The 26,367-nt window shown below is 41.2% G+C and overlaps 1 protein-coding gene across 2 annotated transcripts; it reads left to right on the top strand.

The window, feature by feature from the left end:
- The first annotated feature begins 272 nt into the window (after nt 1-272).
- On the top strand, nt 273-26,367 carry EDEM3 (ER degradation enhancing alpha-mannosidase like protein 3). Of its 2 annotated transcripts, XM_030226454.2 has the most exons (20): nt 273-548; nt 2,294-2,339; nt 5,509-5,609; nt 8,046-8,085; nt 8,536-8,648; nt 9,280-9,433; nt 9,921-10,055; nt 10,453-10,558; nt 11,322-11,419; nt 12,679-12,804; nt 13,502-13,585; nt 14,559-14,642; nt 14,828-14,952; nt 15,471-15,636; nt 17,838-17,992; nt 18,792-18,945; nt 19,730-19,924; nt 20,670-20,835; nt 21,212-21,397; nt 22,870-26,367. In XM_030226454.2, the coding sequence occupies exons 1-20, from the start codon at nt 388-390 to the stop codon at nt 23,277-23,279; spliced, it is 2,805 nt and encodes a 934-aa protein (XP_030082314.2). In that variant the 5' UTR covers nt 273-387; the 3' UTR covers nt 23,280-26,367. The 2 variants fall into 2 exon arrangements, with proteins under 2 accessions (XP_030082314.2, XP_050833338.1); XM_050977381.1 differs by lacking the exon at nt 5,509-5,609 and having other exon boundaries at nt 400-548.

The following is a 26,367-nucleotide window of genomic DNA, read 5'->3' as shown; positions in this document are numbered from 1 at the left end:
TTCCTTCCGCAGCCGCTGAGGGCAGCGCCTGAGGGAGTTCGGCAGGCGGGGCGGGGCGGGGCGCGGGGCGCGGGGCACGCCGGGAGCTGTGTGCGTTCGGGGCGCGGGGCACGCCGGGAGCTGTGGTTCCCCACCCTTTGTCCACGTCGACCCTCTCGTTACGCGTTCCCTGCCGGCTCACGTGACCCGCGCGCCGCGCTCCCCCATTGGCCCGGCGGCGCGCGCTGGAGGGAGGCGGTGCCGGAAGCGGCGGCGGCGCGAGGCCGTTTCCTTGGCTACGCCCCCGCGGGCGCGCGCGGAGGGGCCGGGCCGGGCCCTTCCTGCCCCGGGAGCCGCGGGAGCGGCGATGGGCCCGCAGCGGGACTAGCGGGCACCCGGCCGGCCGCCATGGCCCTCAGCGCAGCTCCGGGCTGCCGCGCCGGGGAGCGGGGGCCCCGCTGGAGGAGGCCCTGGAAGCTACTGGCCCTTGGCCTGCTCTCCGCCTCCTCCGTGCTGGCGGCCGCCCCGGGCGCCGGGGCCATGAGCAGGGAGGAGAAGCGCCGGCTGGGGTGAGCGCAGGGACGGAGGGAGGGACGGACGGCGGGCCGGGCCCCGCCGTGCCGGGCAGGGGTGTGCGCTGCCCCCGGGGCTGGGATGGCCTGGGTGACTGCAGAGCTTCGGGACGGCGTCCCCTGTCCGTCCGTCCGTCTGTCCCCGAACGCTCCAGGGGCCGCGTGGCATCGGTGCCCAGCCGTGCTGGGGCTGCGTGTGCCGGACCCTGGCGGTGTTGTGGGCCAGCTCAGCCGGCTGCCGGGGACACGCGGCCCCTGCTCCGCTCTGCGATCCAGCCATGTGCTGTGGGAACTTGGAGCTCGCCTTGGAGGCTTCAGCCAGGGCTTGCTGAAAAGGGGCTGGGGGTGAAAGTGAGCAAAGGTAAGTGTAAATCCCCTCTCGGTTGGTTTAATTGCGGCCGTGCCTCTGTGAGTGCGGGAGTCATAAAAAAGGTAAATGTTTACGTGTGTTCTGCCCAGTTCCTGTATGTAAGCTGAACTGCTCCGGTCCCCGTGCACGTACGTGTGAGAGGCTGATTCTTTTCTCGTAGTTTTTAGTTGAAGGGGAAATATTACAACATATCTGGAAATACGTTTTCCTGCATGGAGTGGGACTTTCTAAAACAAACTTGCAATCAAGGGTGTTTTGCATTAGTATGTTTCTGGGGGCAGTTCCATCGTCCTATTCCCATCCAGTGGTCAGTTGCACGGAACGATAATGCAGAAAGTCTGCTGGAGAAGCAGTGTGGATGCTCTCACAGTTGTTAATCATGGAGTTGTTAAGGTTGGAGAAGGCCTCCAAGATCATCAAGTCCAGCTGTCATGTATAAGTTGATATTTAACTCCAGTGTTTACAATTACCGGGGTTTTCCATCATGGCTTCTCAGGATAATTTGTTTGTGCAATCTTTTATATGTTTTCTTCATGAGACTCCAGAAGGAGTTGAAATTTCATTCGTGATTTTGTTTTAAAACTTTTGCATTGCACTTAAAATATCATCTGATGCCCCAGGCATGTGCTGGCCATGTCCTGCTGTGGTTTGTGTTTGCCTGTAAATGTAAGTTTTAAGCAATTGTCTGTGTGCATCACCCAGCAGCTCCATGTGTTTATCTGGGGCATTTTTTTGCCTGCTGCAACCTGAGAGGCACCTGGGAAAAGCACCATCCTCTGCTCTTTTGATGCCTTAATGCTCTTGATGAGTTAAAACTACTTCTTGGATTTCCAAGTCATTGAACTAAATTGGATATTTACAATATAATTGTGGTGTTCCTGGCTCCTTTATGTTCTGCCTTATCATCAGAGATTGTGAATTATGTTGATGGCAGAAATTAGCATCCTTTTTTCCTTGCAGGGCTCCTTAGTAAAATGGTTAGGAATGATCACAAGTAGTGCTGTGTCTTAAAAAAACAATGTGTTTTTTTTGGGAGTTTTTATGTGTAGAAGCATTTCTGTCCTTTGAAACATAAGAAACAAATGTAAGGGTTTTATTTAGTATTTGCTTGCCAAGAGATCCCCAAATAAGTTCATGTTAGGTGAAGGAAGAGTCTTTCCTTTCTGGACAAGAGTAGCTGAATAAAAAAAAATTATTATTCTATATTTCATTTACTTGAGTAGAGTATGTTAGTAGAGGACCTGTGCCTGACATTCAGATATTAAGACCATCTTAATACACCATCTTACATCTTATTATGTAAGATGGTGTATTAAAGGCCATTGGGAGACAGACCACTAATGCTTTTTCTTTTTTCTTTTTTCTTGTTTAGAAATCAAGTGCTTGAAATGTTTGATCATGCATATAGCAATTACATGGTAAGTCAAATACTTGTTTGGTGTTTTTCAGAGGAGTTGTTGCTGACCTAGGGGAGAAAGCAACCTACAGTACATGACATTCTATAGAAATATCTGGGAAGGATGAGTGAAAACTGAGCTAAAATAGATGACAGCACCTGTAAAGCCTTTAAAAAGACTACAGGTGTTACTTTCAGGAAGGTTGTGATGGCTTTTAGAGTGGTAACTAAGAATTGCTTGTGGTAACTCCTAATCCATGCCTGACCTTTCCCAAACCAGTTCATCTCATGACAGGATATCAGCAGTGAAGTATTTGGTTTAAAACTTCAGGAAAAGGAAGTTTGGGAGAGCTGTCTGTAGGCATCAGATTCTGGAGAACACAAGCTGATCTTACTTATTTTGTAGGTAAAAATGACATTTAATATTTCTTCAGTGGTAAGCCATGTCAGATGCAGTTTGGACATTTTCCTGTTTGTGGAAGGGAAAGGAAATTTGGTGCCATATCCAGGCATTCCAGGCTGTGCCTAGGGTGTGACTGTCATGTGACCATGGGCCATGCTGGCTGTGGTTTCTTTTGCTCTGACTTGTGATTCCTGTGCAGGTATCCTCCTGTTCTGGATCTCTGAGCCATCCCATACACCCTGGACTGGCTCTGTTTACAAAAACTTAACAGTAAATGGTTACTTGGAGTGGACTTCCTCAAGTAAAAATTACTTTCAAATATTCTATAAGTAATATGCTTCTGAGGAGAAAGTGTGGATGTGACTAAGATAAATATAAAATACTAATTATTACTGGCTTCATATGGTCATTCTTGCACATTCTTTGTGGCTGTTACAGAAACCCCTCTCAAGTTGCATCAGTTCCTGCAGCACAAACTGCTGTTTCCTTGCAGCATCTTGCCACATATCCCAGGTTCTGTGTTATGGTTTAAACTTTAATATATAATTAAAACTTAAAATCTCAGGAGTTAAAACTTTGTGGGAGAGATACAGAACTGTAGAATGGACAGAAAGCCAAGCCAAGAAGATTTCCAAAGGGGTGCAGTTTCTCCTTTAACTTAACTCTGTACTTTTGAAACCTTTAGCAGTTAAACATCAAGGCTTTTTGATCATAATTTTTGTAATCTGGTTCCATGAAAAACACTTCCCTTGGATTTCTTCAATGGAAAACTTATGTGTTTGGCAAAATTGGACAAAATATTACAAGGATCTGTGCTTCTACTGTTCATTGTGTGATAAATTGGCAACTAGTAGGGGTCTTGCCACATCTGAAGCAAGAAAATTCTGTTTGAAGGAGAGAGAAAACTTCAGCTGTCCTGGAAACTTTGAAGCCAAAAGGATATTTATTTGCCACGTATGCTGAGCCCTAAGCAAACAGAGAAATGTGACTTGCTTGTTAAAGTTGAAGAAAAGATTAGAGTATCAGACTTGATTCTGACAACAGGAGAATGAAGTGGTTTTTGCAGGTGTTTTTGAAACAGCCAGCTGAAGATTTGATTTTCTGTTTCTATTAATACATATTTTAGACATGCGTATTTAGAAGACTGAAAATTCATGTTTGATTGCAGGGAAATTCCCTTGCCTTTTTTTTCCTTCTTTTTTAAGTTGTTAACAGAAGCTTAGAAAAAGCTGCTAGTTTTTTACAGTCCTTCAACCTCATTTGTAATAAGGGGGATATTTTTCTTTTTGGCTGTTAGAACCTGTGAAAATGTCAGTCACTTGAGGCCAGTAACAAGTTGGGAAATAACTCAATCCAGTAGCTGCTTATTTTCTGCTGTAGGCAGAGAATAAGTGAACTTTTATTTTTCAAATGCTTCAAGTTCTTTTTTTGTAAAGCTAAAAGTTTATTTTTCCAGATTTTTTATCACTTCTCTTATCCAAAATTTAAGCCAGAGATCTCACTTTTGACATTGCTTTTGTTGTGTACTTCTTTAATCTGTTTTTCTGAATACTTTGCAGAGATATTCAGAAACATCTAAGCTGTATTAAAATGATCTAGATTCTGCCTTTTGTAGTTAAACTTGAGGAGAACAAAGACTTGAGCAAAGACCAAAACACTCAGGAGGGTGGTATAGAGGGAAACAAACCATCAGTTTCAAAAGAAGTTGCTGTAAGAACTGTTTATTTATAGAGGAATGTTCCTTTTTAATTTTTATTTCATGCTTGAATACAGATTATTTTTGTACCATATATTTGGAAAGATTTTGCGTGTGTTTACTTGCAGTTTCAGTGCAGCAATTGAAGTTTTTTATCCTGCCACATGTTAGTTCTCCACTAGAAGTCAAACTGGAGACCTCAGTACAGCAGCCAGTTTCCTGCTGAAATTAAGAGAAAAGCTCTATCCCAAACCACTTGTATTAAGCTTCTAAAGGAGGCAATTTCATGTTTATTTTAATTAGATATGTTTAAGATTCATTGTCATTGATGTCAGTCTTATACTTGTAATATTTGTAAAAGGCTCAGTCTTGTTAGGTTTTTTTTCTTTTTTTTTCTTTTTTTGGTGAATGTTATCTTTTATGTCTTGTGTAGTAATTCATCAATGTTTTGTTTGAACTTCTGAGTTTTCTTACCTGTCACTGATTATCACCCTCAGCCAGGTGAGTTCATTGTGCAGAGTCCAGTGTAGGGCCACCCAGGTAATGGAGAGGCTGGAGCATCTTCCCTGTAAAGAAAGGCTGAGGGAGCTGGGGCTGTTCATCCTGGAGAAGGGAAAGGTCCAGGGAATTTAACAGGGGAGAGAGCTGGGGCTGTTCAGCCTGGAGAAGTGAAAGCTCCAGGGAATTTAGCACGGAAGGCTGTTAAGAAGACAGAGCCAGGGTCTTCTGAGGAGTGCTCAGAGGAAGTGGGCATAAACTGAACCACGGGAGGTTCCCTCTGAACAGGAGGAAACACTTTTTCTCTGTGGAGTTGACCAGGTACTGGTGCAGTGTGTCCAGAGAGGCCATGGAGTCTCCCTCCTTGCAGATGCTCAGGAGTTACCTGGACATGGTAGTGGGCAGCTGGGTCTGGATTGCCCAGCTTGAGCAGAGGGCTTGGACCAGATGAACTCTGGAGGTCCCTTCCCACCTGCAGGGCTCTGTGATGGCCATGAAGGTTTCCTGAAGAGCAGCATGATGAGGATTCCTTTTAGAGGCTCCCAAGGGTGGCAGTGAGCACTGTAACTGATTCCCCTGTTTTGTTCCCAACAGGAGCATGCGTATCCAGCTGATGAACTCATGCCTTTAACTTGTCGTGGACGAGTGCGGGGTCAGGAGCCAAGTCGAGGGGATGTGGATGATGCCTTGGGAAAGTTAGTGTCTGAAATGGTCACTGTAAACATCTAGGAATAGCAGTACAATTGGCAGCCCATAAAACTTGTTTGTTCAGTTGATTTGGCCAGAAACTTACACTTGTAAGAAGTGGTTTTATTATTGTGAAGTTAACTTACACTTGTAAGAAATGTTTTTGTTGTTGTGAAGTTAACTTACACTTGTAAGAAGTGGTTTCAATATTATGAAGCTAACTGATGTGAAATTGTAATTAAAGAAGAGTTAATTAGAAGAGAATTGACCAGTGAATGAGATCCAAAAATAACTTTTTTAATCATTCTCCAAGTATTTTCCATAGGAAAGCTTTCCAAATGTGGGCTGACAGTTTTGGTATTGGTAGTACAGGTTATAAGGGTTAATGTTGTGCTGAACAGAACAATAAACTCTTGCCCATGATGCTGGCCTAATAAATGATATTTTAAAGGGCTTTTTTTAAGTAGAAAGTTTTCTGAAAACAAGCAGTCAAATGATTATCATGTGTATGATAGCCTGAGGCCTTTGTCAAAGTATAAAACGTTATTTCAGACATGGAAATGTTTTCTTTCTTTCAAGGGAGCTGATAGTACAAAATACTGATCCTTTGGCTAGCAAAATGTAGGTTTAAGGACTGTTTTTTCCCATGTTAAATGGAATAATCAAAGGCAAAATTGACCTACTCTAAATGCATTTGTAATTGATACCTTTGAATATGTGCAGTTCATGGATCAAATTCTTTAATAACAAGTAGCTGATTTTTTTTAATAACACTATTTAATGTCTCTAAAGCACAGTAATGTTAATCAAAGCTGAAATTCTTCTCTTAAATAGTGCTTCTAATTGTCTTTAGGATATTGAGCATGTTTTTGGCTCTGTTTTGTTATGTGCAAATGGTTTTTAGTCTAGAGATTTCCATATAATCCTGCTGCCTCAGAGGTATCCAAAGATACAGCAGATGAAAAGTGTAATGAAAAATGTATTTTTTCATTCTTTTTAAAGACTTTTTTAAAAATTAACATAGCATTTGAGTAAAAATACCTTCCAGCCCATTTGAATAGAAATGCCTTTCCCCCTACCATCTACCCTTAGATGCATTAAATTATTGTGTGTATTTATTGTTTTTCTGTAGGCTTTATTCTGTGCCTTATAATTAGTTACATTATTTGTCGCAGATTTCTTATCTAATCCTTTTTCTTGCCAGCTGCCTCATCAGTTGTGTTCTCTGCCAGTCTTTGCAATCACAAAATTGACAGGGTGAGGCAGCTGGGTCAGTTCTGCTTCCCTGGAGAACTTAGGAGCCTTCCATATAGATGTGAAATGGATCATTTCCCTCCTCTTGTACAGAAAAAGTTGTCAATTTGTTAGGCAGTTGTGCATAGTCATTAATTAATCTCTGTCTCCTGTAAAACAGCACTTACAGAATGCCCTTATGTCTTTACAAATTTAAGAGAATTATAATATAGGAACGCTTAATTAGAATTTTGCTTGTCACATGTTGCCTACAAGGTTTCAAACATTGGGCATTTATTGAAATCCTTGGTCTGTGCCCCTCAGTAGGCAATTTTAACTGTTCCCAAGTGTTCAGTTTTAACACCATCATGTTCTGTAAATTCTATTCTGTGTTGTGGATGTGTCTTAGCATACGAGCACTTGTTGGAATTAGGCAGATTTAAGATACAATTATAGATATAATTCCTAGGATAGGAAAAGGTCCCCTCAACTTGGGATGCACTAGAACAGCCCTGGAGAAAACCTCTGATCCTTGGTAGGATCTTCTTGTTTCAGACCCTGTGGAGCTGACTTGATGCTCTCTTTTCATGGAATAATCACAGAATCCCAACCTGGTTTGAGTTAGAAGAGCCCTTAAAGCCCATCCAGTGCCATGGGCAGGGACACCTTCCACTAGCCCAGATTGCTCCAAGCCCTGTCCAGCCTGGCCTTGGACACTGCTAAAATAGTTCTTTTAGAATAAATAAAGCAGTTCTTTATTTTAAGCCTACCACTTGCTAGTGTTGGAACAGTTTCTGGTATGAAAAATTTGGCTTGGAATGGCTTTTGATCTCAACATTTTTCCTTTTTTTGAAAAAACAAGTGAAACAGAGACTGGAAAATGACTTAAACTTTTATGCTGAGTTTCTTAATAGATGTGATTTGATACAAGACATAAAAATTAAATTTGCTTACCAGAAGTTAGAAAGTTTTGCAATAAATAAATGTATCTGTAGTCCTAGCTTCTTTGTCAGCTCCTATTCTGGTCACTAGCAAAGGGGAGAAACTTAGAAAGAGGTTTTGATACTAAACATGTTGAATACAGCAGATTGTTTTGCAGCTGGTGGTCTCTGAGAATTTAGTTTCTTCCCTGGTATCAGTTACTATTAAAAATCACTTAATTCCTACACACCCAGATTTATAGTAAATCTGTTTTAAATTTTCTTTCATAGGTTTTCACTGACCTTAATTGATACCTTGGACACTCTTGTGGTAAGTCTAATCTGTTGATAAGCTTTGATAAAACAAAGAGATTGTCTTCTGATGCTCAGACTTATTTTTAGATTTCTTTTTCATGACTGTTGATCTCTGGCTCTGTTTGAAGTGACTGTTGCTTGTGTTAACTGTGAAGTGCTGTGAGGATGGAGTTTGGAGTTGGTTGTAATAACTACAGCAGTTCCTTCACATTTCATTGATACTTTTTAATATTGCTTTTTTTGGCCCTAACTTAACACAAAAGAAGTTTGCTTTCCCTTATAGTCTAAAGCAAGAGGCTCAATTAGTGGTGGGCACCTCTTAATAACTGCTGATGTATTTCTGGTTTAAATTGTATGTTCATATTTCTTGGGTAACTTTGTGTGCACTGAAATATCCTGTATGCAAATACTCTGTGACTGCATTAGCTATACTGGAACTGAACACCTGCTCACTGTTCTGTTCCAGGTATTAAATAAAACCAAAGAGTTTGAAGAGGCTGTAAAAAAAGTAATAAAGGATGTTAATTTAGATAATGACATAGTTGTGTCTGTCTTTGAAACCAACATAAGAGTCCTTGGGTGAGTAACTTTTGTTTTCAAAACTCCTAAAAATGTGGATTTTAGGCAGTGTCTTTAAGACACCTTTCTTTGCTATTCCACCTGTTTAAAATAGTTATGCCTTTATCAGTGTGCCTGAGAGAGGTTTTAAAATGCAAGGCAGGACTTGCTGCAGTGGTACTGGATCAAGCTGCCCCATCTCATTGCTGCAGGCACAGCTTTGCTGATTAAGAGCCCCATGTGCATGCTGAGGGAGCAGGGGGTTTGCTTTAGAGAAACAGGCTTGCAAATGGCTCTGTTCAATACTTGATTTACCACATTTTGATACCTGGGGTCATAGATTATCTCAGCTTGGAAGGGACCTCTGGGGCCCAATGCTGGATCAGAGCATGTAATTTTAAGTTATTAAATGCCATTTTGGAGGTCTTGGTTGCTACTGCTGTCTGATATTGATGAATCTATGATTCCAATGATAAACAAGAAGAATTGCTTCCAAAATACTGGTAGCTAACCTTGATTACAATGGGAATTGAATCAGCAGTCTAAAAACTAGGGTCACAGTTATGTACATGTCATCTAAATGGTAGAGAGTTGTCCTTGCTGTTCAGCTGAACATACCTTTTGAGATGTGGATGGTTTCTCTTGTGTTTAGAGGTCTCCTAGGCGGGCATTCAGTGGCAATTATGCTGAAGGAAAAAGGTGAATATATGCAGTGGTACAATGGTGAACTCCTGCACATGGCCAAGGAACTGGGCTACAAGCTTTTACCTGCTTTTAACACCACTAGTGGTCTCCCTTATCCAAGAGTAAGTTCTGTTTCTGTAATGCAGGATTATACTTAATCATGACTTCTGTTGTTTACATTTTATATCTGTTTCCAAAATAATTTCTGTATTTATTAAGTGACCAGAAAATTGAAAGCTGATAAATTGCAGGTTCTCTAAGACCCAGGAGTAGTGAGATATTTACAGAACTAAACTTCCAGGAACACTTGTGATGTTCTGAGTTCCTGATTTGTTGCTAAAAAAAATTGCTCAGATTAGATTTTTAGGGTGCATTCTCTTATTCAAATGTTTAATGAACCAGGCAACAGGTTCGTGTTTGGGAGGGTTGAGATTTTGAGTAGTTGTGGATAGTTCTCTGTGCATGTCTTAAGCTGGCAGAGCAAAACCAGAGAGATCTGTTTTTTCTTGTCTTTAGAAAGAGCATAGATTATATACTTGCTATACAATCATAGGAATGTAAACTCTTTCAGCCAGGAAAATAAAGATGTCAATCTCTATTTTTCTCTAGGTTAACTTAAAATTTGGTGTAAGACATCCAGAAGCACGAACAGGAACAGAAACTGATACATGTACAGCTTGTGCTGGTACCTTGATCCTTGAGTTTGCAGCTTTAAGCAGATTCACAGGAACATCTATATTTGAGGTTTGCTTTCTATATCTTATTTTTTGCCGTAGTTCTTTAGCATTGTGTTTACATTTTGTAATATTGGAAAAACAATTCTGAGTTCCTGAAATGGATCTCTTAGCTGTGCTGCACGAAAACATTTGTATATGTTGGGATTTGTAGTGTTTATGGGCTTTCTTCTAAGGTTTGATTTTTTTTTAAATCATTTTTTTAAATCACAGGAAATAATTTTGGTTGAGAGTAGTTAGAGCAATACAGAAGTAAACAAAATAAATATTCTGAAAATTAGAAGGAGTTCTGAAATTGTTAGATATGAAACATCCCATTCCTTTCCTTTCATCTTAATTGAAATAGCCAGAAGAATCAGAGAGTTGGCTGTCTGTGTTTCCCTAATTCCCTGTTGCTGTTGTTACAGGAGTATGCCCGGAAGGCGCTGGATTTTATCTGGGAGAAGAGGCAGCGCAGCAGCAACTTAGTGGGGGTCACCATTAACATCCACACTGGGGACTGGGTCCGCAAAGGTGGGGCTGAGCCACAGCCAGGGGATCTCACCCACCCCAGCTTACCTGGACTCTTGAAAGTTATTAATGGGATAGGCAGTGGAGGAACATGCTGCCCCAAAGCCTGGCTCTGCTCTGAAAGCAAATCCCTCTCTGGTAGAGAAAGTGGTTTTATTCATGGCAAAGTGTTTCCTTGATCTGGGAGAAGAGGCAGTGCAGCAGCAGCCTTGTGAGGGTCACCATTAACATCCACCCTGGGGACTGGGTCTGCAAAGGTGGGGCTGAGCCACAGCCAGGGGATCTCACCCACCCCAGCTTACCTGGACTCTTGAAAGTTATTAATGGGATAGGCAGTGGAGGAACATGCTGCCCCAAAGCCTGGCTCTGCTCTGAGAGCAAAGCCCTCTCTGGTAGAGAAAGTGGTTTTATTCATGGCAAAGTGTTTCCTGATCTTCTTTAACGCCAAGATGGAAGCGCTGTGGGATGAATTTTCAGAGACTTTGCTATAAATACATGGGAAAAATATAAATAGGGTGGGAGAAGTGATGTCCTGTGAAATAAATGCCTTCAATGTATATCTGTCCATACTATTATGTGCACTGGTAGTACAAAGCCTTTGGCATAGACATACAGTATTGTGTCTCTGCTTCCATCTGTGCCTTAATTCCAGTGAAAGGCTTTTCCTTTTACTGGAAGAGCCTTTAAAATCAAAGTGGGAAAATGTGTAAAATACCCATATCATTACATAAAGTAAACCCACCTTTTTATTTTCGCCTGTTCCTAGATAGTGGAGTTGGAGCAGGAATAGATTCATACTATGAATATTTATTAAAAGCCTATGTCTTGCTGGGAGATGACAGTTTCCTGGAAAGATTTAACACGGTAAGTTAACACCTTGCTCAGGTTTGTGCCTTCTGCAATACAAATTTCAGAGTAATTGTGTTGTCAGCTGTTAGCCTCAGAAGGGATCTTTAGTAGAATTTCTGTGACTTCTGCTGTGTTTAGTGCCAGCTCTTTTTACTGGGGGTTTTTGCTAATCTTGGCGATTAGCCGTCACCTAAGCAGTTATTTTAACCCCATCCAGTAAAAATCAGAATCTTCTATGCCTTTATCCATGTTCTCAGTATGAGAAAAGCTGTATTTCCAGACCAATACTGCAAATGTTTCTGTAAAAGAACACAGGGGCTTATTCTTCCAAGCCATTGTACAATTTCATTCTGTCCTGGAGCAACAAAAAAATCCAAGTTTGGATCTTGCTTTGCACTGCAGATCTTCAGGCCCAGTATGTATTTAAGTATACAAGCTAAAAACCACACTTAGGTTTTTTTTTAATACATAAATTACTGAGCGAGTTGGTCAGCATCATAATTCTTTCATAGAAGCATTATTTATTTTGAAAATATCCATTAATATCTACTTAAATATCCATTAAGAACATCTTAAATCATAAAATGATTTTATGTAGCATGATTTTTTAAATTAGAAGTGGAATAATTCCATAGTTAAAATTGTAATACTTTTGGTGTAATGATGATTTCATGGTCCTGAGGGGCAGCCCCCAGTGTTACATTTTACTTGACTAAAGTAAAGTGTTAAGTGTTTCCTGTCAGTTTGGCTCGTGCTCAGGATTGCACCTTCTGAAAACAAAGTTTAGGATTGGAAGTCAGCAACATGACAAGTGACCCAGTGGGTTTAGAAGTTCTTCCGAGCCATCCAGTGTAGCTGCTTTGTGTGGGTTTTTTAACCTCCTTTTCCTCCTGAGATCCATATGCTTTGGAATTCTGTTGTTCAGAGAAAGCAATTTCAGCTTTCTTTAGAGTGTGCTTTAAATTTCAGCCAAAACAAATGTGCCTTAACTGTGATATTCCTGGTTTATCACATGGCTGCTGGATGTACTTTTGTGTATGTGTATTCCTTGGAAATGGGGTAAGCTTTGCAAGTGTAATACTGTGGAGCTTTTCAGTATTTACTACACTTGGTTTTAGTTTGCAAAAGTAGAGATTAGAGGCACTGCCAAATGTAGTAATGATTGGGGATGTAGTACTGGCTTTTCCATTCAAATACAATGCCAGTCTGGTGATCTGTCTCTCTTTTGGGGAATGAATTAATACCCAAACTCTGCTTTTCCTCATGTTTGGCAGCACTATGATGCCATAATGAGATACATCAGCCAGCCACCTCTTCTCCTCGATGTTCACATTCACAAACCAATGCTAAATGCTCGGACCTGGATGGATTCTCTGCTTGCTTTCTTCCCTGGATTGCAGGTAAGGTGTGAAACCCATGTAGAGTTGGTTTGAATAACAAAGACATTATTAACTGGGTTGGATATATGATTTTCAAGTCAAGCATAGTAATTTGATTGTCAGAAATGAGGCAACATCCTTGGAAGTGTCCAAGGTCAGGCTGGACAGGGCTTGGAGCAACCTGAGCTAGTGGAAAGTGCCCCTGCCCATGGTGGGGGTGGCACTGGATGGGCTTTAAGGTCCCCTCCAACCTAAACCATTCTGATTCCATGATTTCTGTATTTAGTCTTCCAGTCACTTCAATGGAAGTTAGTGTGCTTTTCTGGCTGTGTTGAGTATCAGGACAAGTGTGTTCCTGTAATCTGCTTCCTTCACTCCTAGTCATGAAAATACTCCAATTAAGCTCCCTTTGTACTAGTAACTGGTTTTCTACTTTGTGTGCCATTGACATCTTTAAGATAAACTAAGTGACATTTTCACTCCAGTTCTCTGTAAATGTCAGAGGTGGTTATTCTACATAGGCAATAATTTAATGAGTTTATTGACTTTGCTTAAAAAACTTTTAAGGAGTAGCTGTGACTTACACTGATAGGGATTAATAATTGCAATATGTAGTGACTGCTCTGTAGCTTTACATGAACACACCATGAGTGTTTTTAACCTTGAGTATTATTCCTATGCTTGGTGTATTAGTGATACTTTTATTATTTAATTTTAGGTGTTGAAGGGTGATATTAGACCTGCTATTGAAACACATGAGATGCTATATCAGGTTATAAAAAAGCATAACTTTCTTCCAGAGGTAAGGTAGTAGTTTTTTGATTTTTAAATCAGAAAGTTGTATTTTTGATTGTGTAAACTGATTCTTAGATCAGTTTGAGCAGTTGCAGATGCCTATTTGAAAAACCAGCAGGTATATATGTTACTAAAATCAGAGCCTCATTTCCACAGCATTCTTATGTGATTTGCAGTTCTGCATGTCTGACAGCTGAGAGGATGTTCTGAAATTTTGTATAATGTCTTTGAAAGTCAGCACACAAACTTACTGCAGATTCTGCAAGTCTTTGAGCAAGTCCATTGTGCACAAAAAAGCTTGTTTACCTGCTGGAGTGTGTGTCTTTAATCTGTGATGACTCAGATTATATTTGAAAGCTTCTGACTCCAGGTTTAATTCTGACTTTCCTCTAGTGTAAGCTTATTTCTGTTAGAGAACATTTTAATTAACATCACATTCACCTAGTGTGGGTATTGAGAGCAAAGAATGCTAAGCACTGGAATGGTTTTTTTGGTTTTGGTTTTTTTTCTTTTGAGGGCTTTTAAAATGGTGCAATTTGCCTCTTTATGGGTTTTTTGGTTGGTTTTTTTTTTTGTGTTTTGTACTTATGAAGGAAATTTTAAAAGGTCAGGTAGATGTATTTAAGCCAACAGAACATCCCCTAAGCAAAGACTTGGTTTAAACCTTAGTATGAAATAGTAGTGAATATATGACAGAAATGGCTTTTCCCAGTGCACAATAAGAGTGAATAGATAGAATAGGAAATTTTTAGATATCTGACTTCTAGCCTGTGGTATTAATTTAGAAACAGCTGCTTGGCCATCTGTCAGTGTGCAATGACGCTTGACTGCACTGGAGGTGTCAGGTGGTAGGTATGGTTGCAAAAATGGTGTATAGCAAAGCTAGGCTGGTTATACAGTTACATAGAATTCAGTTAAACCTGTGTTTGGTTTGCATTCCTGCATTTATTTTATTTTTGTCTGTTCTTTTTCATCCTCAGGCATTCACAACAGACTTCAGAGTTCACTGGGCTCAGCATCCTCTGAGGCCTGAATTTGCTGAAAGCACCTACTTCTTGTATAAGGTACAGTCACATCCACTCCTCTGACCTTTGAGCACTTTTTCTTGCACCTAGAGTTTTGTTGCTGTTTTATTTCAATACAGAATTGAGTAGCATATCTCCAGCTTAACTTATCCACTTGAGCCAGTTGAGGATACAAACAAGAAGCAATGGTTATAAGTTTTTTTTTTGTTTGTTTTATTTCATAGGCTACAGGAGACCCTTACTACCTAGAAGTAGGAAAAACCCTCATTGAAAACTTGAACAAGTATGCCAGAGTTCCCTGTGGGTTTGCTGCAATGAAGGATGTTCGTACAGGAAGTCATGAAGACAGGTAAAGTTTGCACAATTATTTTTTTTAAATATAAAAACACAGAAAAAAATCAAATTGCCATGTGTAATTGAATTAATTAAAATTTGAGGAGGTGTCTGTCTTCACTCTGATAACCAAGCCTTAAATTATCTGTTTGTAATTGTATTGAACTGTAAATGCACTGAAATAATCTGTGCACTGTTTCAGTGGGGTTACAGGGTGCTCTATAAGAACATTTTCAGTTTAATAACCTTTCATTTATCTGAGAGCAATAGATGAGTTATGTTCAAGCTAAAAATACTTCAAATCTGTAAGTTTGTCAGGAGGTTTATTTGTTTGTTCTCTAGTGCTCTTTTGTACTGAATGTGCTGAATCATTTCTCTCCAAACACAGTTCCTTCCAAGCAGAAGGAATGCTAATGGAATTATGTCCAGCAGTAATAGTCATGAAGTCTTCAGAGATGGAGAACTAGGAATATTTATTTTAGTGATGTTCTAGAAATGAGATCTCCCTAAAGGATATCCCCTTTTTCTCCACAGGATGGACTCATTCTTCCTGGCTGAGATGTTTAAATATCTGTACCTGCTCTTTGCTGATAAGGAGGACATGATTTTTGACATTGAGGATTATATCTTCACTACAGAAGCTCATCTGTTGCCACTCTGGCTCTCCACTACAAACCAAACCATCTCTAAAAAAAATACAGTATGTAACAGCTCCAGTTTAAATCAGTTTCTGTGATCAGCTTCTGTGATACACTTCCTTTTTTTGAGGGGAAATGGAAATAAAATCAGGAAAGATCATAGTTTGAGGAAGTGCAGCAGTTTGAACACGTTTAATAGGCACTGTTTCATCTTATTAACAGGAATAATGCCTGGATTCTGCACTGCTGGACCTTGAGATAAAAGATAGGAATTATTAGCAAGATTTTAAAAGAAAATCATTCCCCACTTCTGTATAAATTGAAGGATAATACAGTAGGATATTTTTGTCCCCATATTTATTTTTTATTATTTTTCTAAAACCTAAGGTTTTCTTGTTTGTTCCTGTGAACAGATTTTGAAAGGTTTTTTGAGACAGCTGTGGAATTAATTTGACAAGATAGAGAGCTACAGACAGATTAGGGGTGTTTAATCACTTTAGTCCATGCAGTAGGCACCTATTGCATAAATATGAGAGCAGTTGTGGGTTTATAAATTACTTAACCTTCCAAAATAACCTGGAGTGATACAGCTGTGCCATGAAGCATCATAAATCCTCACATTTGATTTTTTTTATTTTGTGCTCAACAAGGTGACATAATTTGTCTGTAAGGCAATAAGAAAAAGGAAGAAGAGAAAGAGAAAATGATGTCTGAGACATCAAGGATACAAATTCCCTTATTTGTGCCTCTATTTTTAACATTTTCTAAGAGTTTTAGAATAATGCCTGGATCAGAGGAAAAGGCTTATATTGTGTGTCAGTGTAAGCCTGTGGAAAAATCACTATTTGATGGACTTTAGCATTAAGCAGTGACAAATGTTTAGTTATTTCATCTTAATGTCAAACACTGGTTATGTTTTAATGGATCATGGGTTTGGTGTTAAATGTTCCTTCAGGGTGGAAATCCCACATCTTCTCTGAAATGTTCCTTCCCTGAGAATTTATCTTTCCTCTTTGAGTTTTGGAAACTGGCTGTTTTCTGACCTAAGCAAGAAGTTTTCTGAAGGGTCTGAAGGAGCATTTTGTGTAACTTTGGTTCCCAATATAAGAATTTAATACCTCTGAGACAGGCAGGGTTCCTACAGCTGGTACTGTTCTAAGTGCTGGTCTAACTTTGTTCTGTTGAGAACTGCAAATTTTAATGAGAAGCCAATAGAAAGGATAGAACCAATTGCTCAAATGCAATTTTTTAAGCTCTTTGAGTCAAAACTGCAAATGGGCATAATCCAAGTATGCAAAACCCATTGAAAATGGTGTCAGGTGACTGAAAGGCTGTGACGTTGGGTGTTCCTCTTATGGAATTTTAGCTCAACAGATGGAATGTGTAAATGATTTTTAACATAAATACAGTGCTATTAAAACAAACTGTGAGAGAGGTACTTGGTACTATCAGCCCAACATCCTGTTTGTATTTGCTCTCATAAACAAGCAAGGTCATGTCTCAGTAACTCTTTAGTTCTTGGGTTTTAGGGAGCCTTTAAATACTTGATTTTTCATTGGCCAGTATGTTGGAAACAGGAGGGGTGAGTGCTTTTAGGTAGATAAATACTACATTAATTTTTATGGGTTATGAAATGAGCTTGCCAGTTATCTATAGCCAGTTATTTGCTAAGCTAAGGACATGCTAAATGTGGCTCCAAACCACCAGACATGTTCCACATGGTTTCACATGTTACAAACCAGCAATTTGTGCAGATGTTCACTCTGCCATCTTTCCTGAAAATAGAAATTGTTTGAATTATATAGAGATTCATCCTTGCTCATCCAGACTTGCAAGTCTTTGTGGCTCCTGAGGAGGAGAATCTTTTGTTCACATGAAGAGATGTGACATTTTTAGTAAGCATGACCTAAAGCCTGCAGCTGGTTACTCGCTGTAAAGCCAGTATCAGGTGAAACCAGAACTACTCCCTTTACTTGTCCAGCACATAAAATACAGGGCACTAGCTTTGTCATGAGCAGGCTTGACAAGTACTGTCTACCAGCAGAGGAGTAGCTGTTTCTGAAAAAAAAATAAAATCCAGAAACTATATATAAATTTAGTAAATTACAGATTAGAATGAATGTTGTATTCATCTGTCCAAGGGGTTGCAGTGCAGTGGCTCCCCACTATTGCACATGTCCCCAGAACACAGATGACTTAAGTTAGGATTATCTTTGTGTAAACACATAACCTGCATTATTTTACTCTGTATCTTTGATTTCAGAGCACAGAGTACACAGAGCTGGATGACAGCAACTTTGACTGGACCTGTCCGAACACGCAGATCCTCTTCCCAAATGACCCCATGTTTGCCCAGAGCATCCGCGAGCCCCTGAAGAATGTGGTGGATAAGAGCTGTCCCCGGGGCATTTCCAGGGCGTAAGAGGGATCTTTCTTTGTTAGCACAGGCTCTGCTCTGCAGGGAAGGAGAGGGATGAGGTGTGCTGGAGTGGGCAGTCCTTTTGGGATGGGCCAGAGGGATGATTCCTGGTTGCAGAAAAAATCGTTTTGGATTTCTTTCACATCCTCAGCAAGACTTAGTTTGTTTCCAGGTGGAATTAGCAAGTCTTTCAAAGCAAAAGGAGCTGAATGAGCTGCATACCTTGGCTGCAGCTCCCACTTGGAGTACTGTAGGAAGAGTGTCTCTCTTCCATTGTAGAAGTATACTCTCTTGGAGTATTGTAGAAGTGTGTCTCTGTTTGTAAAATGATTTCTGCAGTCTCCTGAACAATTCTGAAAGTCTCCTTTGTAGTAAGGAAATTATGCTGCCACACATGACTGCACGCATTTTGAGGAATTGAGGGCAGTGTTAAGGCTGAGGAAGTTTGTTCTTCTGACCACCTCTTCTATATTTGTATTTCATGAATAAAACTGAGTTGGAACTGTATGGGGCAAACTGGGTTTGGTCAGTGTTGCAATAATGCAGACTATTTAGAAATGAGAGAAAGTATATGGCAGTTTTGTTGTCAATACTTGAGAGGGAGGTTTGGCACTATAAAATTATTGCTTGCTTAGATAACTTTATAAAAAAGATAACTTGATGGAGAAGTTACATTCCACTAAAGCTTGCACTCCGTGTACCAAGAATTCCAATCTTGTGATGGCAGGGATAACACTAGAGTCCTGTTTCAAGGATAATCTGATTTTTAAAGCTTTGATCTCTGATGTCTTTTGGCAGAGAAGAGAGTTTGGGAAGTGGACCAAAACCACCATTGAGAGCCAGAGACTTCATGGCCAGTAATCCTGAGCACCTGGAGATCCTGAAGAAGATGGGAGTCAGTTTGATCCATCTGAAAGATGGACGAGTACAGCTAGTGCAGCACGCAGTGCAAGTAAGATGAACTGGCAGGATTTTATTTTTTAGAGCTCTCAGCAAAGTCCTCCTAGCAATGATACTTGACACCTGAAGCTCTAGGAGGGACAGCCACCCTGTGGAAGGAGGCACATGAGCTGGATATTGTAGCTATGTTTAGCAGGCTGATGCTTGTTAATATTTTGCCTCAGCAACACTTTTAACTAATCTTCCACTAAATTAGGTAGAGGCTGCCCAGGTTGAAGTGATGTAGCCAACAGCATCTTGGCCAAAACGACTGCTTTGAGTGTGAGCTACTTCCATCTCTTTATGAGGTCTATATATTTGTATGTTTTCAGTTTCCTGGCTGGTGCAGGTGCTAAACCTTTTGTGAAATGATGCATGAGTGGAAGTGAGCATCCACCCTGTGTGTTAAAGTCTTTGTAGCAGTGGTCCAAGCAAACACAACTTGTTGTCTTAGATAACGTAGGTTCTATCATCATCACAGTACAAGGATTTCATATTATCAGAGCTTCATACCTTCTTGATGTTCCTCACAGGCAGCTCCTCTACACACTGACTGTTCCAGGTCCTGGCAGTAATCTGACTCTCCTCACTCCTCTTTCCTTACTCTTATATAGCACTAGTTCTTATTGATTACAGGTGTGGCCTGTTAAGATCAGGCCCACCTCCAATCTTCAGCAACTGACCCAGCTGCAACTCATTGGGGGACAAGATCACCCTCTACAACAACTTGGGTTTCTTTTTCCCCAGATTCCTCAAACATTTAAGATAAAATTGTTTATTGATTCTTTCCTCTGCAGGCAGCAAGTTCCCTGGATGCTGAGGATGGCTTACGGTTCATGCAGGAGATGATTGAGCTCTCCAGCCAGCAGCAGAAGGAGCAGCAGCTCCCTCCTCGTGCTGTCCAGATTGTTTCCCATCCCTTCTTTGGCAGGGTAGTCCTGACTGCTGGGCCAGCACAGTTTGGGATGGACTTGTCCAAACACAAAGCAGGGGTATGTGAGATGTGGGTGTGTCTGTTCCTTTCCCTGTTGCACAAGCCTCAGCTTTACAGTACTGCTGTTGTTTGAGGGCATCCAGCTGATCCTTCAGGTGATCATTTAATTACAGTGCTTAAAATGACAGGGCCCAGTGGTGACAATGACAGCAGTTACAGTAGTGGGGTGAGTGGCTTATCTGTCTGTGCTCTCCTCTTGAGTCATCAGCCATGGTTTAGGATTTAAAACACATGCACAGCATGAGTTGCAAAGCAAGCTCATCCAGTCTGCAGTGCACAGCTAAGGAGATGGTGATTTAGGAGAAGTTTCCCTTCCATGTCAGACAGGAGCTGGCAGAAGCCTTTTAGAGCTAGAACAAGTTGTTCTAAGGAAAGCTATTCTAGAAGGCTCTGTGTAGATGGAAGAGGGTAATCCACAGAGGCAGGGGTCCCTTTGGGAAGCAGTAGGAAAACCCATGTTGCAGCCCCAAAGAGGAGTTCCAGACTAGAAGTTCACAGGAGAAAATTTTCCAGAGACAACACTTCCCAGCTGTAGACAAACCACACTGATTATGAGAATTAGGTTTTCATTCAGTCATTCTTTGCTTCTAGAGCTCCAGTGTCAGGGCACAGATTGGCTGCACTGACACAAGACAGCACTAAATGCAGTAAGAATGACTGAAGGAACAAAAACACTTGGGAATCCTTCACAAGCATGACCATAGTGCTCTAATTCTCTCATTATTTTTGTTTTTTCCAAACAGACAAGAGGATTCGTTGCAACCATTAAGCCATATAATGGATGCTCAGAGATCACTAATCCTGAGGCAGTGAAAGAGAAAATTGCTTTGATGCAGAGAGGCCAGTGCATGTTTGCTGAAAAGGCACGAAACATTCAGAAAGCTGGAGCAATAGGAGGCATTGTCATTGGTAAATTCAATTCCAAGTTCTTAATTTGTGTAAATGTAACCTAATTTTACAGATTTGAAGATGCAGAGAAGCTGCCAAGCTTTAAGCAGAGAAGCACAGCAAGTGTGCTTTCAGAAGATGAAGAGATGTTTGGGGTTCTGTGCAAACACAAATTGGGATGAGGGTTTGTCAGTGTTTTTGCAGACTAAAAGTTGTTACTTTAGGATTGCAGGGTGCTGTCAGTACTAACTGCTGAGGAATAATGGGGATAGAAATGAAAAGTGGAGGAGAACACACCAGGTTGGGGTTTGCTGTGAAGTGACGGGGCAGGGGAGGCTGTTCCAAGTTGAGCTGATCTAACAGGAAGTTTGCCCTTGCCCTGGTATTCTCTGCCTAGATGACAACGAGGGCAGCAGCAGTGACACAGCCCCTCTCTTCCAAATGGCTGGGGATGGCAAGAACACAGATGACATCACCATTCCCATGCTCTTCCTCTTCAACAAGGAAGGGAACATCATCCTGGATGCCATCCGGGAGTATGAGGCTGTGGAGGTGCTCCTTTCTGATAAAGCAAAAGACAGAGGTAAGGTTTGAGGTGATTTATGTAAATCTAGCTCCCCTCTGTGCTGTGGCACAGTGGAAAAAGGACAGGAATGATTAGCACTGCAGCCCAGAGGTGCTGTGGTTTTCTGTTTAACACTGGAATTAGTTTTTTATTAAAAAAAAATTCTGAGAGAGATCATTGATATCCTCTCCCCCCACAAGGTAACATCCAGAAATGCTGTTCCTAAATGTCACTTTGCTTATGAGAAAATCCAGCCTTTTGGATTCCTTTTGAACCCTTTTTGTCATCAGCTGCTTTGAAGTAGCATCAGGAACAGCATGTTTCCAGTGCCCTACATTGTGAGCATCCCTCCCTCAGCAATATACCCAGTGACATTCCTGGGACCCAAAAGGAGAGAGACAAGTGCTGAAACTATTTTGCCTATCTAAGGAGAAGTGGTAAACATGAGAAATAAGGCTGCTGACCTCAGATGTTTCGTGGGTGTTCTTGTATAATGCAAGAAAATTGCAAGCTAATACATTCCCAGTTGAAATGTTTGAATGCAGCAGAAAATTCCAGATTTTCCTCTTGTAAGCCTTCCTTACAGCACTGCTGTGTCCAAGCAGAGTAGGTAAGAACAAGTATCTAGAAAATCAGCCTATTTGCAAAGGGGACATGCCAAAATCTTGTCTTCTTTCTTCCTAACTTACAAATCCCTCCTGTTTATAACTGTGCTAAGTGCTCTGACAAAATGCTGAATAGAGGATAGCTCTGCCTTTGAGAGTTTGTAATCCATATCTGCTTCTTCCCCTTCCTCGTGCTTCCGTTTGGAATCCCAGCAACAATCTTTAAAGGTAAAATGATTCCAAACTACATTATTGATAGCAGTAAGTATCCCATGTCAACAGTGGCATGTACAGTTAAATTCCCTAAAAATCCTGAAATATCAGTGTCCTGCTTATAGCCATAAACATCAAACCCAGAGAAATCTGCATGACTAAATTGGGCAGTTGTTGGGAGCGAAGCTGGGACGTGGGAGACGTGTTACTTGCTTTGAGTGGGGAGGCTCTGGCTGTGGCTCTCTCAAATGCACAGTTCAGCAAACTTAGGAAACTCTGTCCAACTCCCAAGTGCTCAGATGTGGGATCCTGGTGGATCTGGGAGTGCTTTTAAAATCCAGCATTAAAAGTTCAGTGCACGCAGTGGATATTTGCTTAAGGCTGAAGGAGGGTAACTGGCACTGACCCACAAGTCACTCCTGAAATTTGAGGAACCAAAATGAGCCTCAATGAATTGTTTGCCCTCCTTTAAAATGTGTTTAAAAGGCTTCCCTCCTATCCCTCTGTAAAATATATTCTTCACTACCATTAAATTTTCATACTACTGGAAATTTTGCTCTTCCTTGAAGAAATAAGGCCAAGGGAAGTGACCTTGATTTTGGAATACATAATAAAATGATGCATTCCTACGGTTGTTTTAACCTTTTTTTTTTTTTTCCTTCCCTTTCAAAGACTTGGAAATTGAGAATATGGACCAGAAATCATCTGAAAGTGATGCACACAAACCAAATGCTGAGGAAGCTCCTTCAGACTCTCAGGATGCTGGAGCAGTCAGTGAGGAGCCTGAAGGAGGAGGAGAGAGCTCTGCTGTTGGTGACCCTGATCCTTTGTCTCCAGCCAGCACAGCCAGTGCCAGTGTTTCCATGGCAGATGAGGATCCCCACCCCTCTGGATCTGCAGAGGCCAGTGCTCCAGAGCCAGCATGCACACCAGGGGACAGCCAGCCTCAGGAACAAAACACCCAGACAGAGGCCAGTTCCAAAGCTCACTGGGATAGTAAAGTCCAGCCTATGGAATCCATATTAGCAGACTGGAATGAAGATATAGAAGCATTTGAAATGATGGAAAAGGATGAGCTATGACTTGTAATAATAACTTATTTGTTAATAAACAAATGGAGACCTCTTTGGGTAGAAGTGAGGCCCTGATATCCAAGAAAACATATTCAGTATTGGGATGAGCAACCAGGTGTCACCTGGAAAACAACACAGAATTCCAGCACAGGCTCTTTGTATGTTTTAATTTTTCCTGTTTAAAAATGGGAACGTGCAATCAAAGCATTTGGGTGGCCCCATGGCTGGTGCTGTGCCCCAGGTAGGGATGAGCCTGACTCCTGCCTTCCAGGCTCTGAGGGCACTCCTGGGGCTCTGGGAAGCAGTTGAGCAGGGTGGGGTGACAGACCATGGAATGGTTCTTGATGGGGCACCCACCCCTCCCCAGCTGAAAGCCTTCCTTACAGCAGCAGGGGAATTGCTTCCAGGTGTTTGCACAGCTGGAAGCAGTCTGGTTTTGGCTGACATATCACAGTGCTGCTCATCACTCCTTGCACCCCTTACCACCAGGAGCCACAGGGGGACCTGGGAGTTCCCCTCCTGCTCTGCTTCCAGCTGGAGGAATTGTACAAACCAAAGGCAGAGTGTGAGCAGGTCCTGTCAGGGAGGCTGGGCCAGCCATGGGGCCACTAGGAAAAGGTGTGGGAAGGTCCTGCTGGAGGCTGAGGGAAGCACCCAAGGCAGGTGTTGAGTCCCAGGTGTTTTCCTTGGCCTCCCAGGTGGAAAAACTCCAGTCTGCCCCAAAATCTGGAACAGTCTCTGAAAGGACACAGCTCCATCAGCTGTAGCAAAACCTTTTTCTACAAGTTTGACTTCCAACAGCTTGACTCCATTGTTCTTTTTATATACAACTTGTGTGTGTGGTGTTTCAGGCAGGGAGGCCAGGGCCAGTGAGGAAGAGCAACAATTCTGGTTGTTGGGTCAATAGCTCAGAGTCCAGGGGTGTCATCCCAGGCTCTGGAGTTTGTTACAGGTAAGTAGGAGTCCAAATTTGTTGTCCACATTATATTTAAGTAAAAATGAGGAAGTTTAAACAACATAGAGGCATTTTGACTGTGTCCAAAGAAACTGCCAAAAACTAATCAACTTGATTTATATAAACTGCTTTTAGTGACTTGTGGTTCAAAAAATGGTTTTATATTAAAGACAAAATGAACACTGCCTATATGCTGCACCAGGCTGAAAATGCAGGTTTATGTTCATCATTGCAATGGAGTAAATAAACAGGAAGCCCCACTCTGGACTGCACCTTTGATTTAGCTGGTGAAATTACACGTGCTGAATATGCAACTGTTAATTAGCACAGCCATACTCTGTATTTATACTCTGTACAGTGAGCAGGGCAATCCCAGGCATGTTGGATCCATGTACTCAGCCACACTTGCTTTCAAAAGTCTCAGAATGCACAGGCACCTTTTGAGAGCATGGCAGTCCATCTAAATATCATCCAGAACTTTAAATCACCAGGGTAGGAGGAAATTTGAGGAGAAATAGTGAGTAAGTGTCCTTTGAAAGAAATTAGCTCTTCAATGGAGTTGTCATTCCTTTGCACAAGTAACTGTCTGGAGGCTTGGACTTGAAGCAGCTGGGGGTTTTCAGTTGGGAATGTTTTTATTTGTGGGTTTTGTTACATGAGTTCATAGAAGGCATTTGACCATGGGAGCCTTGTAAGTGTCCTTGGTTCCTTGGAGCCCTGGGAGTGCCAGGACACAGCCAAGTGCAGGATCAAACCATGAGGTGTAGATCAAATGTTTTCACTCAGAGAATTCCATTGATCTGTCAGTGCTCAGTGCCACAAAAGGAGCATCTTTGTTCCCATGCTTTCTGACATGGACATCATCTTCCTTCTTGGTAGCTCTTTTGGTGGAAATAGAGTTATTTTTATATCCTAGAGGCCTCTGGTCATTACTATCTCAAAATAGCAGCTAAAGGTTTTCTTTTTTTTACTTGCAGATTTAGGTGTAGATGTCAAATTTTATTAAAAGGTTAACTTTCCTTGTCCATCACCAGCTCATTTTAAGTAACTGCTTTCTCCACCTGTTATTAGAGCAGCAGGCATTGCCTTTCAGGGATCCCAGAACTCCATATGGATTTAGGGGGCAGCATTTTGGTGGTGGCCTACCTCAGATTACTGTTGCCTCCTTCCTTTTTAAGTGGTTTTTGTTTCATTTAGTTCTGCTTCACCTTTGAAACCATCACGGGAGCCATAGCTTTGTTTACAGAACTGAATCAGGCAAGGTTGACCTTTTGGGAAAGAGGATTAAATTGGGGGGACAGTTTTATTCAGGTTATTTTCACTTTGTATTTCTTTATGAGGACATAGGCTTTAGTTTAACCTGTTCATATCATTCTGGAAAGAATTCAGTTTTCTGTTACTGTCATCTTAAAAAGCAAAAAGAATGTATTCATCAAAAAGAAAAACCCTTTTGGAAAAGGGAGAGAGTGTTCTTCCCAAGTGTTTGGAAGTCTGCTCCCTGCATGTGGAATATTGCTCATCATTAATCAGGAATTACCCTTAGTGTATGGCATTGTACATTTCTTTGTATGGTATTGAACACTGAAGAATTCAGGAATCACAGCTGCAACTAGCACTTATTCCATGCCATGTAATTCAGATCAGCCAATTATTTTCTCATTTGATCTTAGAGGAATCTTCTTAATTGTTTACATTTATTGTTTCTTAATGAAGTTTGAGAATGAGCCCAGCTGTGGTTCTCCTCCTCCTGCCAGTGTCCCTGAGTAGGCACCAATGAGTGTGTGTTGAGAGGCGAAAAACAGGACATCTTATGCAACAGGCATCAGTCAGAACATAGAAAACAAACCATTCTGTGAATGAAAATTGTATGTTCGGATTTTATAAGATTTTTGGTTTGTTTTTTTTTTAGCCAGACCAATTTACAGCCGTATATTTTCTTATGGAAGATGTCTAATAACAGGTGCTGTAACACTATTGTTGGGTTTTACTCTCTGGTGATAAGTGCACCCAATATTTCTAAGGGCAACTATGTACTGTGATGTAAAAGTCTGGGCTAAAATGTACATAATTGTGTACATAATTGTGTACTTGATTATAACTGCTGATTGTAAAGATTTAATAAAATGTAAATATTCTGGTCAA

The sequence above is a fragment of the Serinus canaria genome, chromosome 8 (genome assembly GCF_022539315.1).
Source record: "Serinus canaria isolate serCan28SL12 chromosome 8, serCan2020, whole genome shotgun sequence".
Lineage (NCBI taxonomy): Eukaryota > Metazoa > Chordata > Aves > Passeriformes > Fringillidae > Serinus > Serinus canaria.
This window is presented reverse-complemented; position numbering and strand designations above follow the sequence as displayed.

Coding starts and splice junctions, on each gene's coding strand:
- EDEM3 (XM_030226454.2), top strand. CDS start 388: ATGGCCCTCAGCGCAGCTCCGGGCTGCCGCGCCGGGGAGCGGGGGCCC. Junction 5,610..8,045: donor GTGGATGATGCCTTGGGAAA/GTTAGTGTCTGA, acceptor TTTCTTTCATAG/GTTTTCACTGACCTTAATTG. Junction 10,559..11,321: donor TGGGGACTGGGTCCGCAAAG/GTGGGGCTGAGC, acceptor GCCTGTTCCTAG/ATAGTGGAGTTGGAGCAGGA.